A 21,628-nucleotide genomic window follows, 5' to 3' on the forward strand; every position below is an offset into this window, starting at 1 on the left:
GGTTTTTTGGATTGGCTTGCCGTGATAGGCTACGTAAATACTTACGTATTTAAATACTTACGTAGCCTATCACGGCAAAGACCAGAATGCAAATGGCTGCTGCAGCAGCCAGTCGAAAGCCCAGTCGCCGCTGCCGGACTCGCCGCCGTCTGGAACATCCGCCCCAGGTAAGCCTCGTCCCGGGGGGAATCCGTGGGGGGCGGGGGGGGCAGGCCATTCCGCCACGGATTTCGGGGGGCCGAATGCCAGTGCATTCGGCCTCACTGAAATCCATGGCAGAATTCTCTGCCATCCCTAATTCTCCCTCATCCCTACCTCTGATGAACTCAGCGACCAAGAAGGTGCTCTCTGAAGTATCCTGATCCCAAGTTGTTTGCAACTTTCCACACTAGTACCAAAACCTCAGACCTGGCCCAGTAGTGAATAGGCAGCCAGTGCAGTTCACTCAGCACAGGAGCTGCACGCTGAAAAGGGGCCGCTCCCGAGAGCAGCCGAGTGGCTGCGTTCTGCACTAGCTCCAGCTCCCAACCAGCCTCAAGGGTAGCCCCATGTAGAGCGCGTTGCAGGAATCCAGCCTTGAGGTTACTCAAGCTGTCTTTTTGTCTGCTATTTTTCCTGATATATGCATTTTTATAGACAATTTCCCCTAGAGTACCTACTATTTTATTGAATAACTGCTTTGCAAAATTCAGAGAACTGCAAAAACTGGAGGATAATTGCATTCCGGTTTGCATATTCATTTGGGAAGTGCAAATTAGGCCATTCATATTCAAAAATGAACCAAAGAAATTACTCCCCAAGCTCTACACAACCACAGCTCACTGACGGGGTGAAGTGAGCAGACTGATGCGTATCGTAGTGAGATTTTGCGGGCTGCTCCGGGTGTCGCGTGAGGGGTCCCTTCCAGCCCTGTGAGTCTGCATCTGTAACAACGAAGGGGATCACTGCTTCAAGGCAGTCCACACCCGCTGCACCAGGTCCGGCCTCCCACCGCTCTGGGCGAGGAAATCCGTGAATGGGAGGCTTCCCCCCCCTCCCCCCGAGGGGTTGATCTGGCCCAGGCTGGGAGTTACTTGGGCGGCAGATGACTCACCCCGGTTTCCCATGAAAAGGCCGGGGGGGGGGGGGGGAGCCAGGTCTGTGTGTCACCAGACCCGGGAAGCTGGCAGCTCTTCTGGATGAGTCCAAAAGGGATGCGTGCAGAGCCGAGTTGCTCTCCGGAGGCTTCCAGAGGGGGCTTCCCGGTGAGGCTCTTATGGTGAAATTGCCTTGCTCCGTTAGCACAGTTTTACTGGGGTGGAGATGTGTCCAAGTGATACTGTCTTCCATTTGCCTCCCACGCTTTCCCACGGCTTCTTCTGTCCTTTCTTCTTAGCACAGAAGGAGGAGGGAAAGACGGGGGAGGTGGGAGCAGAGCCGTCCGTTTCGACGCACCCCATGTGAGAAGCTGGTGGCGCTCAGACACATGTCCCGTGCAGAGGTTCTCTCAGGAGATGTTACCGTGTACGCAGGCAACCCTGGGCAACATGTTTAATTCAACAGATTCAGATCCGCCACACAGCAAGACACCATCTGAGAGCAGGCTTAACTTCTTCACTCTAGATATTTTTGTTTTCCAGAAATCACTCTCTCAAACCAGATCTCTTTTTGTCACTTTACTATAAAAACATCAGCATAACAACACTAAATTCAAATGTATACAAGTATAGATTCAAACACATCTTAAGTCAAGGCTTCTATGGAGAACAAAAAACAATTATCAGTATCAGTGATAATATCAGAATTACCAGGCTCACATACAGGCAATTAATATGGAGCAGGTCTTCTTGTGGGAGACTTCCCCGTGTAGCATGTTCAGAATCTCCCTAATGTACTCTTTGGAGGCTATTCAGCATGTCCAGGTTATTTTTTAGGGATGTGCACTGCTTCGGTTCTGGATCCAAATTCCAAACCGGAGCAAGGTGATTCAGACAGAATTGGTCTGGATCTGAAGCAGCTCTGGATCGGTCCAAAGCAAGTCGGAGCGATCCAAATGGCTTTGGATCCCTTCAGACCAGTCCGGAAGATTCTGAAGGCCAGACAGCCTGTCTGGGAAATGTAACCATTTCCTTAAGATCAGGGAGGGGGAGAGGAGGAGCTGGGTGGGGGGGACGGAGCCTTGGCAAGGGACATCTCTAGGTGCCACTTTTAACCCAGCAGTCTCCAGTCACCGTGGTAGAGGAGGGACCGTGTAGAACCGGAGATTCTGCTTTCACTTCTCAGCGCGCGAGAGAGTCGGTAGAAGAAGGAGAGTTGCTTGTTACTGGGTTGTGCAGGGGATCCCAGCCCTTGCCCAGCCCCCGCCCTTCTCAATTACGATTCCTCCCCTTCCCATTTTTCAACTCTTCATCTATATTCTTATTTTTAAAAGACCCTTTTCTCTTCCGTTAGGCTTCAGATGGAGAGTTAGGGTTAGTGTTATTTCCCTTCCCCCCAACCCCTTGTATAGGGAGTTTTTTCTTTCTGTATCTGCTTTTCTTCTGGGCTTGTGTGTGGCAGATGCAGGACAGACAAAAGGAAAGTTATTTTGCACTTCAAAAAAAGCTACACCAGAGATTAGGGGTGGTGACCTCCTACTTGTCACCTTAAACACCTTCTGATTGGGACCTCTAATCCCCTGTGTGGCTTGACAGTTTTATTTACCTTTGTTTTAGCTTTTGAGAAAAGGAAAATGTATGCATGGCTAACACAAATGCCACTGGCCCCAACTGGCTGAAATTTGACATGTTCAGTCACCTCCGCAGGGGCTGCGAAGTCCCCAAATTCCATGCATTTATCTGGAAGCTCAAAAGAGTTATAGCTCTTTGCTTTGACAGATTTTCTTGAAAAAAGCAAATGTTACCGTTGGCTAGCACAAAAGCCACAGACCGAACTGTCTGACAGTCGGCAGATTCAGTCAGCTCCGTAGGGGCTGCCAGGTCGTCAGATTGCATGTATTTATCCTAACAACTAAAAAAGTTATGGTCATTTCTGTTTTGCAATGCAAGTCAGTGGGAAAATGTAAAATCTGAATAATTTGGATTTCCGAATCTTGCTTTGGATCTGGAGTCCAAAGCAAGTCAGATCAGGTCTGAATCAGTCCGAAGCGGATCAGGGCTAAATCCAAAGCTCTGAATCAGCCTCCAAAGCAGGTTGGGGGTCCATGCACAGCCCATTATTTTTACTTCATTTATTTATGTCCCATTTAAGATGCACTCCTAAGGATACGTTTTTCTTCCTAAATCACCTATGTCTACACAAGTCTAAACAATAGTGCTGAATTCCAACCTCTTAATATGATTGCCCACTGTAACACCATACATCCCAGAATCCAGTGACAAATTACAGGCATGTATGTGACACAATAATTATTTATCCTGCCCCATCCTGTCCTGTGGGTGTTTTCTCAAAACTTATCAAACTGTATTTATGGGAGGTAGTCCAAACAAGAAGCAAGGTCAGGAAAGCTAGCCTGCAAGGTACTGAGAGCTGATACTCAGACGTTGTTCTAGCAGTGGCTAGACTGGAACTGAAGGCTGATGTGAGGCCTGGCCCCAGTTCAAGGGGAGCCATAGCCTGAGACACTGATTCCAAGTCAGATGGGGACACGATAGAGCCAGGCCAGCCATAGGAAGCCAGGCACCACAAAACTCAGTCCTACCAGGCCTCTCACTGGCTTATGAGTCGGGAGGAGATGAGACGCAGGATGCTGACACAGCCCATCTTCCACCACCGGAAGGCCTGACTTTGACGGAGGCCCCGCTTCTCGACCAGGCGCGTCTTCCACAGGAACAGGGTAGTGGGAAGAAGTATCTGCAGGAGGGGGAGTTTCAGGGATGTCCTTTTTGGCACATCATCAACCAAAGATAGTGTTTCAGAGGCAGCTGGTGATGCACAGCAGCTACCTGAGAGCCAGGTTTCTCTGCCAGGGTCAAATGTCCAACGCTGAGCATTAGTGGCTGCTCCCTGTATTTAGACCAGAGCAACCAACAGTAGACTTTGCTGGAAGCTCTGATAACTTCGAAAGCTTCTTGGAACTCTGAACCTATTTAGATTTATTATCTGTGCTGAACCCAGGGCTGTTTGGGTCTTTTCTTGGAATGCTAATGAACAGATTCTGGTCACGAACTCACATTGTGAGCTGTTAACAATGGATCTTGACTGAGCCTGTGAAATCTTATGGCTAATCACTGCAATGAAAGATTTCACTGTAACTTGTGCCTCACCTTCCAGGAATCCTGTCCTGACAGCTCATGCAGGCTGAGCTCCCTGAATCCCACCCAGCGCTCCGCTGCAGTCCATCATAGGCCCTCTGACGATAGTCCTACTTGTGAGGAGGGTCTTGCTCACTGAGTCCTTTACTCTTGAGGAGTCTTTTCTGCAAGTGGACACTCCTCTGCCTGGCCAGTCTTGACCTGTGCTCTCAGGCACCAGTGTTCTTGGTGGTTGGGTAGAGGCTTGGCATCCCCATCTGACACAGAAGCAGAGCTTGAGGGGTGGGGGGATCTGAAGCTATCTCTCTGGAGGGCCAAAGACCTTCTTGGTCAGCCCCAGGCTCTCCTGAAGCAGATTGTTCCACAAGGACATCAGGCTCTGGAGGCTGAGTATCGTCCTCTGAGGAGGATTCCGTAGGGGAGGGGGGTGACATCCTGTGTGTTTTCTCAAAACTTCCATCTTGTATGATCTGAGAAGCTCCCTCTTGTCACCTTATCTGATTGCATTCTTGGTTTTGTTATCAACCTAATTGCTTCATTAGGCTTTTTCCAAGTCGGTGCGGGCCAGGTCGCTGAGATTCCCATCTAGGCATTGACAGGGCGCCAATCTGTTACTGACCCCTTGCTGCCCCAGGTGCAAAACCTAGAATGCAATATCTGGATTCCTTTCTTAAGAAGACTAATGCCAATCACCAATTGCTAATTCCTTGACATTTCTGTTTCCTATCTGGGAAGCCTCAAAGATAGGACAGGTTTAATCATTCTCATGCCAAGAAGCCCAGCTGGGTTGTGTTGGCTTTCAGATCCCATATTTTAATTCAGAGTTCTTTTGGCGGCATTAATTACTGAATGTCCTAATTGTGTGGGGAAGGTGATGGAAATATGGAAGATGTACCTGATCTTTGCCACAGCTGGAGGCTCCCCTAGAAAACTGCTGGGGAAACAGTACGTGTTGGAGTGTGAATGCTGTGAATTTCCACCTTATGCTCAAATTGCGCATTTCCAAATAAATGCAGATGTTACAATACGCCAGACTCTAGTAACCGCTTTCCAAGGAACCCAAGCCCTGCATAAGCATTGGAGCGCTGAGTGAAACCTTGCTGGTCCAGTAATGTAGATGTGCTACTGATTTTGTCAGTGTGAGCTGCTGGTTTTATTCTCATTCCTGAGGACTCGGCTCCCGCCTCAGAACTTAGCTCTCTGGCCTAGGGGTGGATGTACGATGTCTCTAAGGCCCACATTTGTTTTTCAATGTTTTTATTCTGTGTTTTGACTTTTTTTTAATTGCTCACTGCTCAGAATCTTGCTGGATGTAGAGCAGTATATAAATTCTGTATATAAATAAACATAGGAAGTATCAGGGTGGAAACTGAGCCGATAGAACCCCAGAGCAGTTCTGATTCTGAGGAGGATCAGCAATCCATGGGAGAGGAGCCAGTTCATCCCTCACAGGCACAGCAGCTGGCAGAGATTCCTTCTGCCGGCATTCCTGAGATAGATAGTGACCCGGGCAGTGAGAGAGTGCAGGAGGGGGGCTTGCTAGACGCTCGACGCAGATGCAGGGAGTGACGAGCCACGGAGGGCGCGGAAAGGAGGCGTAGCGCCCGTTTGGCACGCAAGCAATGGCCACGTCCCGTGGACCCAAGGGAAAGAGGGAGGATCTCTCCCTAGCCCATACATTCAGGGTCAAGTGATTCTCCTTCAAACGGGGACCAACTGCCTACCCGGAGCATAGGCTACTCTGCTGTTCATTGCTTAGTCGCTGGTGATTAGCATCTGAAAGAGTCATTAAGTTGTAAAAGGATTAAAGCCTTGAAAAGAATCCTTTCGTCTGTGTCTTGAGTTGGCTATTGGAGTGTACTGAAAGAGGCCGGTAGGGCGCTCCTGACAGGAAGCTGCTTGATGCATGAGCTAGCCATTGACCCATCTAACTTGATATTGTAGCCTACTCCATTTGAAAGCTGCTTCCCAGGGTGTCAGTCAGAGAAGGGTCCTTCTCAGGAACTGGAGACATTGGGGATTCAACCAGGAACTTTCTGGACACAGAACCATGGCATTCCCCCGCTGGGAGCCACTGTTTCCCAGGTACGCTAGCCCAGTATCGTTGGATCTGATTGGAAGTAGCTCTACAATATCTTCCTCAAACTGGCTACCAAAAATCATTAAACTGGTGATTGAAACTGGGTCACAATTAGAACACATGTTCTGTCACTGCTTGACCCTTGGAAATGCAGAACCCTTTGCAGATGCACCCTCAAAGGTAAATAAGATTCTCTCTGGGATTGAGGAAGGGTTTGTAATCAAGGTTCTCTCTCTCTCTCTCTCTCTTTCCCCCAGACACATGCGCGCGCGCACACACACACACACACACACACAGATACAAGAACTGGAGTTGCAGTATCTGAATCTCTTTATTAAGAGCATGAGGAGGCTTCTGTCCCCAGAGTTCGGCAAAGCCCCAGATGGTATGGCACAGAGAAAAGGGATGTTTCCAAGAAGCAGATGGCCTCATCTGATCTTCTCATAAATCGGCTTTAGTCACCTACAAGACAAAAATTGGTAAGAAAATGTTTGTGTGGCAGACATGGACAGATAAGACCATTTTTACTCTGGATCCATTGGTGGGTTCCGATGATGAGTTTTTGTCATTTTTTATCCAGCATGCCAAATACGATGCCAGCTGTGGTCAAATGGCTATACTTCCAGTTGTAGCATTTGTTAGTATCTAGGTTTGGCCTGGCTGCTTTTACAGCATCAGAGACTCTATCATTATTGGAACACTTATTGAAGCTGGTCAGGCAAAGCGACGCATGATCCGTGTCTATCTATACTTGTTATTGGTGAATAAATATGATATATTTATTTACCAATATACAGGATTTTAAGTAGGAATGGAATAGGGAATTGGATTGTCCCATTCTGCCTAATCAGTGGATCACTGCTTTAGCATCTATACCTATTGCATTTATGGATCTTAGGCTGCATGATAAAACAAAAGTGAATGTAGATTTTAATAATCATTATATAAGAAGGTCTGTATTAAGAATTTGGAATAAAAATAAATTAAGGCTCTATCAAAAAATACTACGTTGGATATCTTCACAAGAAGCAATGCATAGAAGAGAATTTGATAGCACGCATAAATGAATAAGATATAATGATTTACTGGAACTGTCACAAGGGGAATATATGTTAAAATCAAGGGAAAACTTATTGGAAGAAGGTCATGTATGTCAGTGGTTTTCATATTTGCAAATTAAAGAAAGGTTTAAAATAGATGAGAAAAATGGTAGATTTGAACAAACAGAATCTGAGTTTGAAACAGCACTGTGTACAATTGATGAACATGTTACTGCTAAACTGTATAAATTACTGTTAAGGTATGAGACAGAGGATAAACAAGTGAAAGATTGTATGATAAAATGGGCACAAAATGTTGGTCATAATATATCAATGGAAGAGTGGAAAAGTATGTGGGGAAAAGATTTAAAATTTATATACAAGTCTTAAAGAGAATTTTTATAAGATGATGTATAGATGGTATATGTCACCGTCTAAATTGTCTAAAATGTATAAAGGTGTTTCTGGAAAATGTTGGAGATGTGAAGATCAAGAGGGAGCGTTTTATCATTTATGGTGGACTTGTAAAAAAGCTAAAACATTTTGGAAACGAATATGGTCCTTAGCTCAAAGAATATTAAAGACTACTATAGAATTAAAGCCAGAAACTTTTTTATTGGGACTAACAAATAAACACATAAAAGAGAAGGGGGGGAACCCTCATTCTCTAAATGACAACGGCTGCAAGGTTGTTGTATGCACAAAAGTGGAAGAATGAAACTGTGAGTGAGTGGATCATGAAAATGATGGAGCTGGCAGAGATGGCAAAACTTACCATTATAATTAAAGAAGGATCAACAACTAAATTTATATGAGATTGGAAACCTTTTATAGAATTTGTACAAGAAATAGAGAAAAATGATATCTATATATGTGGATTTTGAACTTTGAGATGGTTAATTCTCTTTTGTTGTTGTTAAAATTAGGAGAGAAATGAGATAATGTCTGTGAATTCAAGGTATGATATACAACTAAGATAAGAACTAGAGAATAATAATGAGCATTTGTTGTGTAAGGGGAGTCAAAGGTAAATATCTTACAATCTTAAGAGATATTATGTTGTTGTACATCGCCCAGAGTGGCTGGATGACCAGCCAGAAGGTCAATTAATAAATTTAATAAATAAATAAATATTTTAGTGTATGTGTATTGTGTGTATGTTGTTGTAGTGTTGTGTTTTTCTTCTAAAAAAAACATTAAAAAAATGGAATCTGAATACATTAAGCAGCCTGGCAGCCTGGGGTTGCCTATGAACTGGTAATATATTTTGGCTGAAATATATTACCAGGAAATATATTACCTATATAAATATATTATATACAAGCTGAATAACATGCAGCCTATAATATATATAGGCTGCATGTTATTCAGCAAAAACATTTGTTTCGTGTCTATTGAACACCACAACATCTCTTTAATAAAGGATTGTTTAATTTGGCTAATTGCTGGACGTGCAAAGCAGCTAATGCTTCTCTTAAACATACATTTTGACAATGTCCAGTACTTGCTTCTTTTGGGGAAGAGGTTATTATATGGATAAATTTTGTACTGAAACAAGTCTGTAATATTCACTGATATACATGTTCTTTTAAATTATTTACTGGCTTCATGGAAATTAATGTATGTTCAGCGTAAATGGATTCTCCACACCCTCTTGACAGCTAAAAGACTGGTATTACAACATTGGAAGGATAAATATCCACCTCTGCATAATGCTTTCAACATTTGAATGAGTGGCATATAGATTCCACCTTCAAATGGATACTTATTTGGATATCTGGTCTGCTTTTGTTGAAGCCTATGCATAATTGCTAGTAAGTTGTATTTCATATATATATGCATTTCATACATATTCATTGCTATGGATATATACACTGTATGTATACTAAAAAAGCTAACAAAAATTATACCTATGAGACAAAACACTTGTGAGATAAATATATGCAGCTGTCATGCATGGAGTCATGTGGCATATGCCCTGGTTCAGGTTCTCTCAAAATATATTACCAGTTCATAGGCAACCCAGGCTACCAGGCTACTTAACGTATTCAGATTCCTCACACAACACGATGTCATCTTAGAGTAAGATACATTCTTCACTCTAGGTCATACAGAGTTTTCTATTTTCAGACATCACTCTCTCAGACAAGATTTGCCTTTTCTCTTTTTGTTTCTTTACTATAAAAATATCAGCAATACTAAATATAAGGCTTGTTCCTGTATAGATTCAAACACCTGATACATTCAACATCATCCTATGTCAGAGTTTCTAAGCAAAGTAGTAACAATATCAGTCTCAATTATGCTTAATATCAAGCTTACCAGGCTCATTCTATGGGCAATTAAAGATAGTGTAAGTTCTCCCTGAGTGAACTCCCAATCCCATATGTTCAGCATCCCCTTTATAGAGCCCATCAGCCATGCTTAGATTGTTCTTACTACCTTGCTTTATGTTCCATTGAGCTACATTCCTAAGGATACATATCTGTTTTAAAACAACTTATGTCTAAATAATAATGTTGGATTTCAAACTTATCAAAATAAATGATTATAACAACATACATTAACAAATTTCCAGAACTCCCTGACAAGTCACAGGCATGCCTGTGACATAAAAAAAAAATTCTCTGACACTATCCTATCTTGTGAGTATGTCTTCTCAAGACACATCTCTTGTATTTACAATCTGGGAAGCTCCCGCCTATTACCTTATCTAATAGCATACTTGGTTTTATTATTAAGCTAATTGTTTTATGGTTACCCTAATTATTTTTATGGTTGTTTTACAATGTGCTGAGGGAGATGTTACTATAAATCTAGTACGAGCACCGACCTCCTGGTGCACCAAGTCCACTGGCCCTCTGGGAAGGGATCTTGAGGGCTGCAGTCTCTTTAGGAACAGAGGAATATAGGAAGCTGCCTATAAAAAGGTAAAGGTGTCCCCAACCAGTCGTGTCCGACTCTAGGGTGCGGTGCTCATCCCCGTTTCTAAGCCGAAGAGCCAGCGCTGTCCGAAGACGCTTCCGTGGTCATGTGGCCGGCATGACTGAACACCGAGGTGCACGGAACGCTGTTACCTTTCCCGCCGAGGCAGTGCCTATTTATCTACTTGCAATTTCCTGCTTTCGAGCTGCTAGGTTGGCAGGAGCTGGGACTGAAGACGGGAGCTCACTCCGTCACGCGGCACTTGGGTCTCGAACTGCTGACCTGCCGACCTTCCGGTCTGCAGTTCAGCGTCTTAACCGCTAAGCCACAGACTCTGCAGTGGCCACACCCGTGCAGAGGGCAGCAGGGCCATGGCCTGTATCCCTGGAGTTTTCCGACATAGCAAATGTGGAGCACATCCTAGTTACAAGTTACAACACAGACACACAACCTAGCAAGTTTGATCGCCATTCACTCTTGCCTGTTCCCCCCGTTCAGAAGGGGGGATGGTGTTGTTCAATGTACAGTTATTTCTGTGTCCATCCTTCACCTTCTCTTCCCCACCACCCCTCCACCCATCGCAATGATGTCTCCTTTTGCCCTCTGTTGAATTGAAGGGTTTTTTTAAAAAACTCACCTACTGTGATTCCTGGCAGACCACTGTGGAAAAAAAAATGGGGGGGGGACATAATTCTGTCAGTTTTCTGGCAATCCAATCATGTGATGCAACAGGGGGGAATGGACAAGCATGTATTACTTCATGTCTAACATGTGAGGTTCCATCAGATCTGAAGCCTTTCCCAGAAGTTATACACTCTGGCTGGAAAGGACCACCGCCATCCTGCACCAATCCCACACAGAAGTGTCTGTACTCTGCTCATGCCCAGGAGCATGTTTCTCTATTATTGCTTCATCTGCTTATGGCATGTTTGTCATGCCATGCTGGCCCAACCTCTTTTGTCTGTGAAATATTGGAGGGTGTTGAACTATTGAGGTGTTACATAAGAACATAAGAGGAGTCCTGCTGCATCAGACCATGGGTCCATCTAGTCCAGCATTCCATTCACACAGTGGCCAACGAGCGGTTGACCAGGAACCCACAAGCAGGGCATGAGCTCAACAGCATCCTCCCACCCATGTTCCCCAGCAACTGGTGTACATAGGCTCACTGCTCTGGTACTGGAGGTACCACATAGCCATCAGGACTAGCAGCCATTGATAGCCTTTTCCTCCAAGAATTTGTCTAACCCCCTTTCAAAGGCATCCAAATTAGTGTTAGTGAACTATTAGTGTGTGTATGTGTGTGTGTGTGTGTGTGTGTGTGTGTGACAGAGAGAGAGAGCATTACCCTGAAAGACATATGTCAGCCTTCTCCAACCTGGTGTCCTCCACAAGTTTTGGACTACAGTTCCCAGCATTCCTGACCACTGAGCAAGCTGGATGGGGCTCATGGGAGTTGAAGTCCAAAACATCTGGAGGGACCAGGTTGGGGAAGGCTGACATTTCTGAAGAGTTTGAATTCGAGTGCAGTGGAGCATGTGTGACGGAAGAAGTGCAAGCAGACACAGATGATCCGCACACCCCAAAACCCCAAGCCCACGGAGTTATGCCAGACTCCACTTCCTCAGCCATCTTGCTGAATAAGGACACTGCACCCCAGAACCCAGCTTCCCCTGAAGCGTTTAAAACCTCTATACACCTTGGATAATCTATATATTTCAGTTTGGTTTTCTCTGCTCCAACCTGGATGAGCAAAAAGCAGCTTCTCTTAGGTCTTACCTTCTTTGGGCAGCATCTTGATCTGGTCTGCATTCAGGCCCTCTTTCTTAGCTATGTCCATAAATTTATTCTCGATCTCCGGGGCGACGTGGCGGTCCCTGCCTGTGCAAACAAGCAGCCAAAAGAGACTTCAATCCTATGTGCTTTTCATACCTCCCACCAGGAGAGGGCAGGGGTTTGTACAAAAAAAGAGAGAAGTTCCATAATATGGGTGTGTCACCAGGGTGTATCAAAGTCTTCAGCCAAATCATCCAAAAGAGAATGCCAGGTGAGACACACACAGTCTTAGTTTTGGTAGTTCCAAAGGAAAGCATGATAAATTGGTGTGTAAATTTGCTACCCAGGCAGAGTCTTAGTGGTCCAGCCAGAATTTTAGTTTCTCGTGAGAACTGGGAAGATGCAGAGCCAGAAACAAATTTCAGCTGAGCCATTCTCTTTCCCAGGCCCACAAGGCAACCCTGCATTTGTAACATCTGTGTGCTAAGGAGGCTGTGAGTACTGAATCCACGTGGAGCGTGCTCATGGGGCTCCATCCCTTAAGAAGGGGTCATGGAGGCAGCTGGCACCATTTCCCAGGGGGGTGTTTGGTGAAACCGTAGACATGTGATGGAAATGTGCCCACTGAATCATGAGAAATGTTGGACCAGTTTGCAAATTAGGCCAATCGCTGTCTTGCTCTTCCCTTCCCAGAAATTGTCTCTCTCAGTGGCCATCCCACCTGTCTGCACCTGAGGGAGAGGTGAGAGAGCAGGGGCCCTCCATCGGTCATGTGGCTTCTCCCCTCTTGCTGCATCACAGTAGACGGCAGTTGAGACAACAAGGCCCCCTCCATCGGCCTTGTTGCAACCAGTGGCCTCTTGGCTCCTCCCTTTCCAGATCAGGAGCCCTGGAGCCTGAATTTCCTTAGTTTCCTCATCTCTCCTGGTCACGTGTTCTTTTTGTATTCTTGATTTATTTAGTACATTTCTATCCTGCCTGTCTTCCATGATGGACCTCAAGGCAGCATAGCTGGCATTCCAAAGTGGTCTCTCATTCAGGCACTGACCAGCACCAGACCCGCTTAGCTTCATTGAGGTGGCTGTGTCAGGTGCCCTCACACCACACACTGGAACCATGTATTGTGTGTCTAGGACATTACTGTGGATTGCAAACCACCTTGAGTCTATTGATAGGAGAATGATATATACATAGAATCATAGAATAGTAGGGTTGGAAGGGGCCTCAAGACCATCGAGTCCAACCCCCTGCTCAACGCAGGAATCCAAATGAAAGCATCCCCGACAGGTGGCTGTCCAGCCTTGCCTTGAATGACTCCAGTGTGGGAGAGCCCACCACCTCCCCAGGTAATTGGTTCCACTGTCACATTGCTCTAACAGTCAGGAAGTTTCTCCTGCTGTTCAGCCGGAATCTGGCTTCCTGTCACTTGAGCCCATGATTCCGTGTCCTGCGCTCTGGGATGATCGAGAAGAGATCCTGGCCTTCCTCTCTGTGACAATCTTTCAAGCACTTGAAGAGTGCTATCCTGTCTCCCCTCAGTCTTCTGATATATACATGGTATATAAACATTGTTGTTGTTGTTGTTGTTACTACATTTCTATATCACCCTATAGCTGAAGCTCTCTGGGTGGTTTACAATGGTTAAAACATTAAAAGTACAGTATGCAAAATTTAAAATATAAAAAACAGACAGTATACACAAAGACAACATATATCTAAAAACATGGCAAATAGATAACTGTTGTCTCTCCCCACCCCCTTCTAGATGAAGGAGGAAGGCCTTGTTGGATACATACCATAAACTGTCACAAGCTTGCTGGGCTTGTCTTCTTTGCCCATTGTCATGGTGACAATGGCGTAGGTCTCATAATCAGTATCCACTGAATCAACAACTTTCTTACCCCATGCTGCGGGAAAGAACATAGAGAGCCATTCAAAATTAATGGTGGAGCAGATCTCTCACTGCTGTAGAGCAGATGAGTGCCAAAGCAAAATTTAGCACGAGTAAGATAAAGTGATTCAGCATTATTATTTGATAAGAAGGAAGTGGCAATGCTGGTGGGGATGTGGTGGGAGAGAGATTGTCCCATCATCTGCTGATTGGGAAGATAAAATGTTGACTTTAGGCCAATATATACATACATGAAAAGGAAAATACACAGTAACAGCACAATTGTATGAATGTTCACTAAGCGCACAATAGTATGCATGTTTACAGAAAAAAATTGTACAACTCCCAGCATTCCCCAGCCAGCTATGCTTGCTGGGGAATGCTGGGTGTTGCAGGACATTTTTCCATCTAAACATGCATAGGATTGTGCCCTAAATCTGCAGAAAAGCAGGGTCCCACTTCCCCTTCCCCCTGGATATGCTTTGCATAGATTCACACAAGTCAGGAAATCGATGTAAAAGATGGGGGGGGGGATGGGGGGATCTGACTGTCTCAGATCGATCCAAAAAGGCACATATGATGGTTGCTGTTTCTGCTACTCTCCTCCCTTGCTCTCTCTGATTCTTTGGGGATATTTTCTATTTCCTCTCCCCCTAGTGTGGCTCGACTGGAGACCATTCTCATCTTTGCCTCAGTGCACCAACTGACTCTGATGGAGATGCAGGAATCCATGACCCACTGCACTGGGGTGGGAGGAATGGCTAGGAAACCTACAAATGCTTTCAGAGAAACCTGATGGGCAGGCAGGAGTTAGGAGAAAGTCGCTAAATTCTCAGTTGGAGTGGCTTTAATTGATCACTTCCTTGTGTACTGATTGCTTCATCAATGCCATTGTAATACCATCCTTACAGCATTTATGTGATTTTGTTGTTTTATTGATTGCCTCCCTAGGCCTTTCCCTAATTATTCTCCATCGTTAAGAATAAGGCAAATATATCATATTACTTAACATTACTTTCGGTCATTGTGCATCAATAAACGGATTGCTTTATCTCAATTAAGATCTTGAGTCTGTGGCCTTTTAGACTGGCCGTGTTTTCCCCTCTGAGCCACTGGGTTGCAAAAGTGCACATTCACACTGAGAGTCGACCCTCAGATTAAGACCCCTTTCTGGAAAAACCTTTGGAGCAGGACTCAAGCCAGGAAGAGTCACGTCAGACCGGCAACTCACTGGGGCCTTTTCGGATGGACGGCCTGGCTCTCTTGGTCTGTAAACCTGAGGATTTTGGAGCTCTGTGTGGAACAATGTCATTTTCCACAGAATTTGAGATTGACCAGCCGTTATGTCTAAGATGCGTTCTCTGTGGAATTCTTTATCATATGCAGAACACAGGGATCTGTTCCTTCCAGGCGAGGTGTGAGGCGCCCAGAAGCGCCTCTCTTCCCATGCAGGCAAGGCCCTCCCTGAAATGGCGTTCAGTCTAAGGCAGCCTTCTCCACCCTGGCGCTGTCCAGTTGTGCTGGACTACAGCTCCCATCACTCCCAGCCATCCCGGCCTGTCCAGGGCTTCAGGCAGAGGGACAGAGAAGCCTTTCACCTGCTCCATGATCCCTTTTACCCCGAGATGCCGGGGACTGAATCTGGGTCCTTCTGCATGCAAAGCAGTTGCCCTGCCCTGGACGCAGGGCCCCGCCCAACCCCCCCATGGGCCCATTCATCTGGCCAGCAGGATCAAGCAGATAAAGGGACAGCACTGTGTCCATACAGACCGCATTTATGGACAAGTTTGCCATCTTCTCTCTTCTTAAAGACCATTTCCATTTTCTTGCACCCGTTCTCCCTGCAAAATGAGACAAGGAGGAAAGTCATCAGGCCACAAGGAGACCATCTTCGGGTCATCTTGCATCCGAAGGAAAATGGGGCTCTGGCAGGCAGCGCATAACATCCACAAATGAGATGCACTGAGAGGGGCCTAAATTTACTAGAGATCAGGCAGGTTTTCAGCTCTTCCTTTTTTTAAAATTGCCCTGGGGCTGGTGAGCCCCAAGTTTATTTTGGATTTTTAAAAGCTTATTTTGGGTCTAGTGAACTTTAATTCTTTCTCTCTCTTTGGAAAGGCTTTTTTTTTGTGGTGGGTGAGTTCTGTATTATATCTGTTTTAAAGGCTTGTGTTAGCGTCTATACATTATGGTTTGATTGATATGATGTGTGTATGCATGTATCTGTGTGTGTGTGTGTGTGTGTGTGTGTGTGTGACAGAGAGAGAGAGAGAGAGAGAGAATGTAAATGGGCATTGTGTCTCAGTGTGAAAGGATGGATTGAAATACTGTCTGTAGGTGTAGGCGTGGATGGTTGGATGGAGTGACCCCTTGGTTCTTCCTCTGGTGACCCTGTCTGCCATGGCACTAGTCCCACTGGGCACCAGCCCCAGATTCTATCAATGGAAAGTTGGTTGTAGCACTCCGGGGATGTTCACTTTGCTCTCATAAGAATTATAAGGTCTTCCAAGATGGAGGTGACTTTCTGGGATGCTTCTGACTGAAAGAACAAAATGCCCTCTGTGTGCTGGAGGTGGGTGGAGGGAGGAAATCCTTCTATCTCAAATTGATCACAAAAACTGAAATGTCTATTTTCCTAATTCAAACATTTTGCAGTATCTCCAAATATGGATGCTGTTGGGTTTAGGCAAGCTGAACCATAAGAGCATTGCCTCAACATTTTTACCAACAAGTCTTAAGATGTCAGTGGTACTTTTTCTTCCTTATCTCTCCAAATCTCAAAATGACATCAAGAAAATCTCAATGTATGGAACTTCAGGTTGGAACTCTGGTAGCATTCCACGGGCTCTCCGTGGGAACTTTCTCAAACAGCTTTTTAAAAGGTTGAAAAACCTTTTCATTCCCTCATGGAATTAAAAGGGGGCAAGGCAACATCTGGATAACATCTTGGACAAAAGTCCCCCCTCGAGATAGTGGAGGGGCTGGATTCCAGGATTATCTCTCCAGAGCTTTACCAATGCAAAAAGCTGTACTGAGACTCCTATTTCATAGGAGAAAACAGGCCATAATAATATATGCTTTAAGAAATATCAGCAACTTCTGAGGATGATTTAAGACATGTTAATAATATTTGAGAACATCTGAGGACCTGCAAGATCTGTTTGAGAGAAACATGACTGTGCTGAGGAGAAGAAAGGAGCTGGCATCAATTCCCCCCGCACCCCCAGTGTCAAAAGTTTCGAGAACAGAAGATATAGGGGAATTATTTACTCTGATAAAGACTTTATCTTCACAATTTATGGAGCAAGCCAAAAGGTTGGATTTAATCCAAAATTCCATCACCGCCTTGCAAGGAGCTGTAGATTTAATTAATGTGTCATGGCAAAAAATGGAGATGAAAATTAATGAGCTAGAAGACCAATTGGCAGGAAATGAAACTACAACACAAATTTGTTTTAAAAATGCCTCTGGTAGAATTTCTCAACTGGAGGCCTTCACAAGGAGATCCAATGTACATATTATTGGGATTAAAAATCTGTCTAATGATGTAAAATTGCCTATTTTTGTGGATAAAATTTTGCATGAGATACTCCCTATCCCATCTGATTATTTACTTGATATTGAGCAGGCATTTCATGTGCCAAATGCTAAAGGGACTGACTGCACAATCATAGTCCAATTTGCAAAAGTCTCCACAAAGAATTATATCCTGCATTTGGCAAGATAGGATGGAAGCCTTTCCTGGAAACAAGATAAAGTTATGTTATTTCCAGACTACATCAAAGAGGTGGTGAATAAAAGAAGGCAATTTATCAAAGCAAAAAATATGGCAAAACAAATGAACTTACAATATTACTTAAAATATCCTGCTACACTTTGTATCGTGTCTGAAGGTCAGATTAAGAAGTTTCTAAATCATGAAATGGCGGAGGCATGGCTGAACGTAAAAATGTGTGAGAATTCTGTTACAACCCCATGAACTGGAATCTTTAAACAAGCTCTGTTAACTGCTTGTGTTTAGTCTACATGATCCAGGCTAGGTCAGAAGATACATGATTATACATATATTCGTTTATTCTCTTTCATCTTTTGTTTTTTCTTGTTTTTCTATTTTTTATTTCAAAATAGATAATGTATCTAGTATAAAATATATTACTGATTGTTGAAGGTTTATATTAAGTTTTATTATTATATAACACTATATTTTTATTTTTATTATTAATATTAATAATAATAATAATAATAATATAGGCTTCTGGGAATGAATTGTAGTATCGATCAGGTTGTTGGTAATTTTGGTATTGTTTATTTCATTTATAAAGATAAAATAAATAAAAATATATATCAAAAAAAGAGAAAAAAAGAAAGTCTCAATGTATGAAATTTCTGATTTGAAATCCAGAATCTCCAAGATTTCAAATCCACTCTGTCTCCCTCTGCACTCAGAGACTCACTCTGTGTTCATCTAGTGGGCTAGATGAAACAATGATCCAGTGGATCCACAGTTGGCTACAGAATCGGACTCAAAGAGTGCTTATCAATGGGATCTTCTCCTATGAGGAGAAACTGAAAGAACTGGGCATGTTGAGCCTTGAGAAGAGAAGACTGAGGGGAGATAGGATAGCGCTCTTCAAGGACTTGAAAGGTTGTCCCAGAGAGGAAGGCCAGGATCTCTTCTCGATCATCCCAGAGTGCAGGATACGGAATCATGGGCTCAAGTTCCAGAAAGCCAGATTCCGGCTGAACATCAGGAAAAACATCCTGACTGTTAGAGCAATACCGACAATGGAAGCCATTCCCTAGGGTGGTGGTGGGCTCTCCCACCCTGGAGGCATTCAAGACAAGGCTGGACAGCCATCTGTCAGGGATGCTCTGACTTGGATTCCTGCATTGAACAGGGTGTTGGACTTGATGGCCTTGTAGGCCCCTTCCAACCCTACTATTCTATGATTCTATGATTCCCACAAGAACATAGACAACCACACTCTGGATGTTTTAGGAGTGACAATAGAAAAGCAAGCTTTTACTTGCCTTTATTTTTATTTGTGTTTTATCCAATGTGTTTTTTACTGTATGTGTTTTAAATAGATAACTATTACTGTTTTAACTACCACTTTGTCATTCCCCCCCCTCTGTATTTTCTTGGAAAGGTGGGATATAAACCTAAGAAATAAACAGACAAACAGGAGATGAATGTTCAGCTCAAAGTAGGGCACTTACATTGGGAAATTAGTAGCAATTTTGAGACCTCCGTCCTCTGTTTTACTCAAGGTGGCAACAACGATCTTCATCTTATCCTTGTGCTTCAGCAAGTGCTTGCAGTTGGTTCCTATGCCAAGCACGTGCCAGTCTCCAAGAGCCTGGAGAGAAAAGGTGGAGTTGGAGACCAAGGCCGGCTTTTCCAGAGGGGGCAGGAATTGCTGGGCCCCTGAGCACAAGTCCCCTGCATGGCCTCCCAGCTGGTCTGAGAGTGATCCCTGCTTCTGTCCAAAACTGGGATGTTCTAAAGGGTCCTTTGGGGTTCTTCTGTTTTTTAGTCCCCACCACCACTCAATCCCTGACCCTGTTTGTTTGTCCTTTTGCCTCTGGCAGCAGGCCTTGGGGATCCCTGCTTGAAGTCCTGGTCTGAGAGAACAATGCTTGTGACTTCCATAAGAACATAGGAACATAACAAGAACCGTGCTGCTGGATCAGACCCAGGGCTTCTCTAGCCCAGCATTCTGTTCCCTCTGTGGCCAACCAGATGCCCCTGGGAAGCCCACAAGCAGGACATGTGCACAATGATACACCCTCTCGCTCACGTTTCAGAGTAGTTGGCATTCAGAGATAGACATGACTAGTGGTCATCTCCTCCGTAAATTTGTCTAACCCCCTTCTGCTTAATGATGTTGGGAGTTGGAGCCCTTCAGAATAAGGGTCAAGATCTTTGGAGACCCACTGACACAGGGGAGGGGTGAATGATGAGCACCCCAAAGAAAATCACCCCCTTCCTGTGTACCCAGCCTGGATTACTTACCTTATCATGGTCGAATTCTCCAGTTTCCTCCGTCATGACGTGAACGACGGCGAGCAGGGCCAGGCCCAACCCAATCAGCCAGACCTTCATCTTGCGCTGTTGTGTCCTGCCTTCTCAGTAAAGGAATATTCTCAGATACTGGAGGAGGCCAGATCTGGGTTCTGTGGGATCTCCTGCTCTTATACAGCTCTGGAGCGCTCACCCCACCTGCTCGCCCCCACCCTATGCTGGCATCACATCCAATCTGTCCTCTCTTGCCCAACTGCCACATGGGCAACCACACCGAGATAGCGAGATTATCCTTGGCATGGGCATGGCTGCCCCAAAGGGCCATTTGACAGATGACCTCACACCACACAAAGAGCCATTGCAGGGGGGCATTTGCCTTGGCCCAGGGCCCAATGGGCATTTGGCCTGCAATCAGCCAGAAAAGGTCTCACTCCTCTTATCTAAGGCAGGAGAAGAAGCGTTACATAGATGAAAGAGGAGAGATGCAGGCAAGGTCAATAGGTGAGCTGGAATGCAAAAGGAATCATTGACAGCTGGTTTCACCATCACTTCCTCTCTGTCCCATTGCTCTGAGACAGGCATGGAAATGCACGAGAGAAAAAAGGACTTGTGAGCCAGGGCTCCTGCCACATGGGGAGGGATGACGAGGCGTTGCCTGCTAGAGAATCTGAGGGAGGAGGACGTCCATGATGGGGAATATGTTACACATAATTAAGAAAAGAATATGTGAATATTACAATGCTTTATACAAAACTATGGTGCACAATTTTGAAATCACCACACCTAACCAAGAATATTGTAGAGCTGGAAAAAGTGCAGAAAAGGGCAACTAAAATGATCAGGGGGCTAGAGCAACTCCCCTATGAGGAATGGTTAGAACATCTGGGACTGTTTAGCTGAGAGAAAAGGTGAGTAAGGGGAGACATGGTAGAGGTGGACAAAATTATGCCTAGTGTGGTGAAAGTGGGGAGGGAGACATTTTTCTCCCTCTCTCATAATACTAGAACCCAGTGGGGTCATCCCATGAAGCTGACTGGGGGGAGATTCGGGGCCGATCAAAGGAAGTCCTTCTTCACACAGCGCAGAGTTAAGCTATGGAATTCACTACCACAAGATGTAGGGATGGCACCAATTTGGGTGGCTTTAAAAGGGGATTGGACAAATTCCTGGAGGAGGAGAAGGCTATCCATGGCTACTAATTCTGATGGCTATAGCTACCTCCAGGATCAGACACAGTATGCTTATGTGCACCAGTTGCTGGGGACATGAGCAGGAGGGTGCTATTGCATTCGTGTCCTACTTGTGTCCTGCTCCACTTCTGGGTTTCCTGCAGACAGTTGCTTGGCCATGGTGTGAACAAAACACTGGACTAGACGGACCCTTGGACTGCTCCAACATGGCTTATTGTATGTTCTTACTTTCTTAAGTATGGAAAAATAAGAAACTGAAATTGACAGCTTCATCTATCCCAACTTTATTTCATGTCATGGTCCTACTTATCTCTCTCTGCACAAATTGGAAATGGGAATTAGGGCTACCCACTTGAATCTACCAATAAATGAACACAAGGTTTGGATGATGAACTGGCGCTCAGTTTTAATTATTGGGGCCAAGAGTTAAGGACACTCTAAGTTTAGTTATTGAGACTAAACATGTGAA

General features: G+C 44.8%; 1 protein-coding gene across 1 annotated transcript; it reads right to left on the reverse strand.

The window, feature by feature from the left end:
• Positions 1-6,626: 6,626 nt before the first annotated feature.
• LOC146335826 (extracellular fatty acid-binding protein-like) lies at positions 6,627-20,160 on the reverse strand. Its single transcript, XM_084820578.1, has 7 exons — positions 19,961-20,160; positions 19,165-19,304; positions 15,715-15,785; positions 13,850-13,960; positions 12,057-12,158; positions 10,915-10,937; positions 6,627-6,774 (listed from the first exon to the last, which is right to left on the reverse strand). Exons 1-6 carry the CDS (start codon positions 20,048-20,050, stop codon positions 10,915-10,917), a joined length of 537 nt encoding a protein of 178 aa, XP_084676704.1. The 5' UTR covers positions 20,051-20,160; the 3' UTR covers positions 6,627-6,774.
• Positions 20,161-21,628: the final 1,468 nt, after the last annotated feature.

The sequence above is a fragment of the Heloderma suspectum genome, chromosome 14 (genome assembly GCF_057233095.1).
Source record: "Heloderma suspectum isolate Gila_16-S chromosome 14, 16-S_ref, whole genome shotgun sequence".
NCBI lineage: Eukaryota > Metazoa > Chordata > Lepidosauria > Squamata > Helodermatidae > Heloderma > Heloderma suspectum.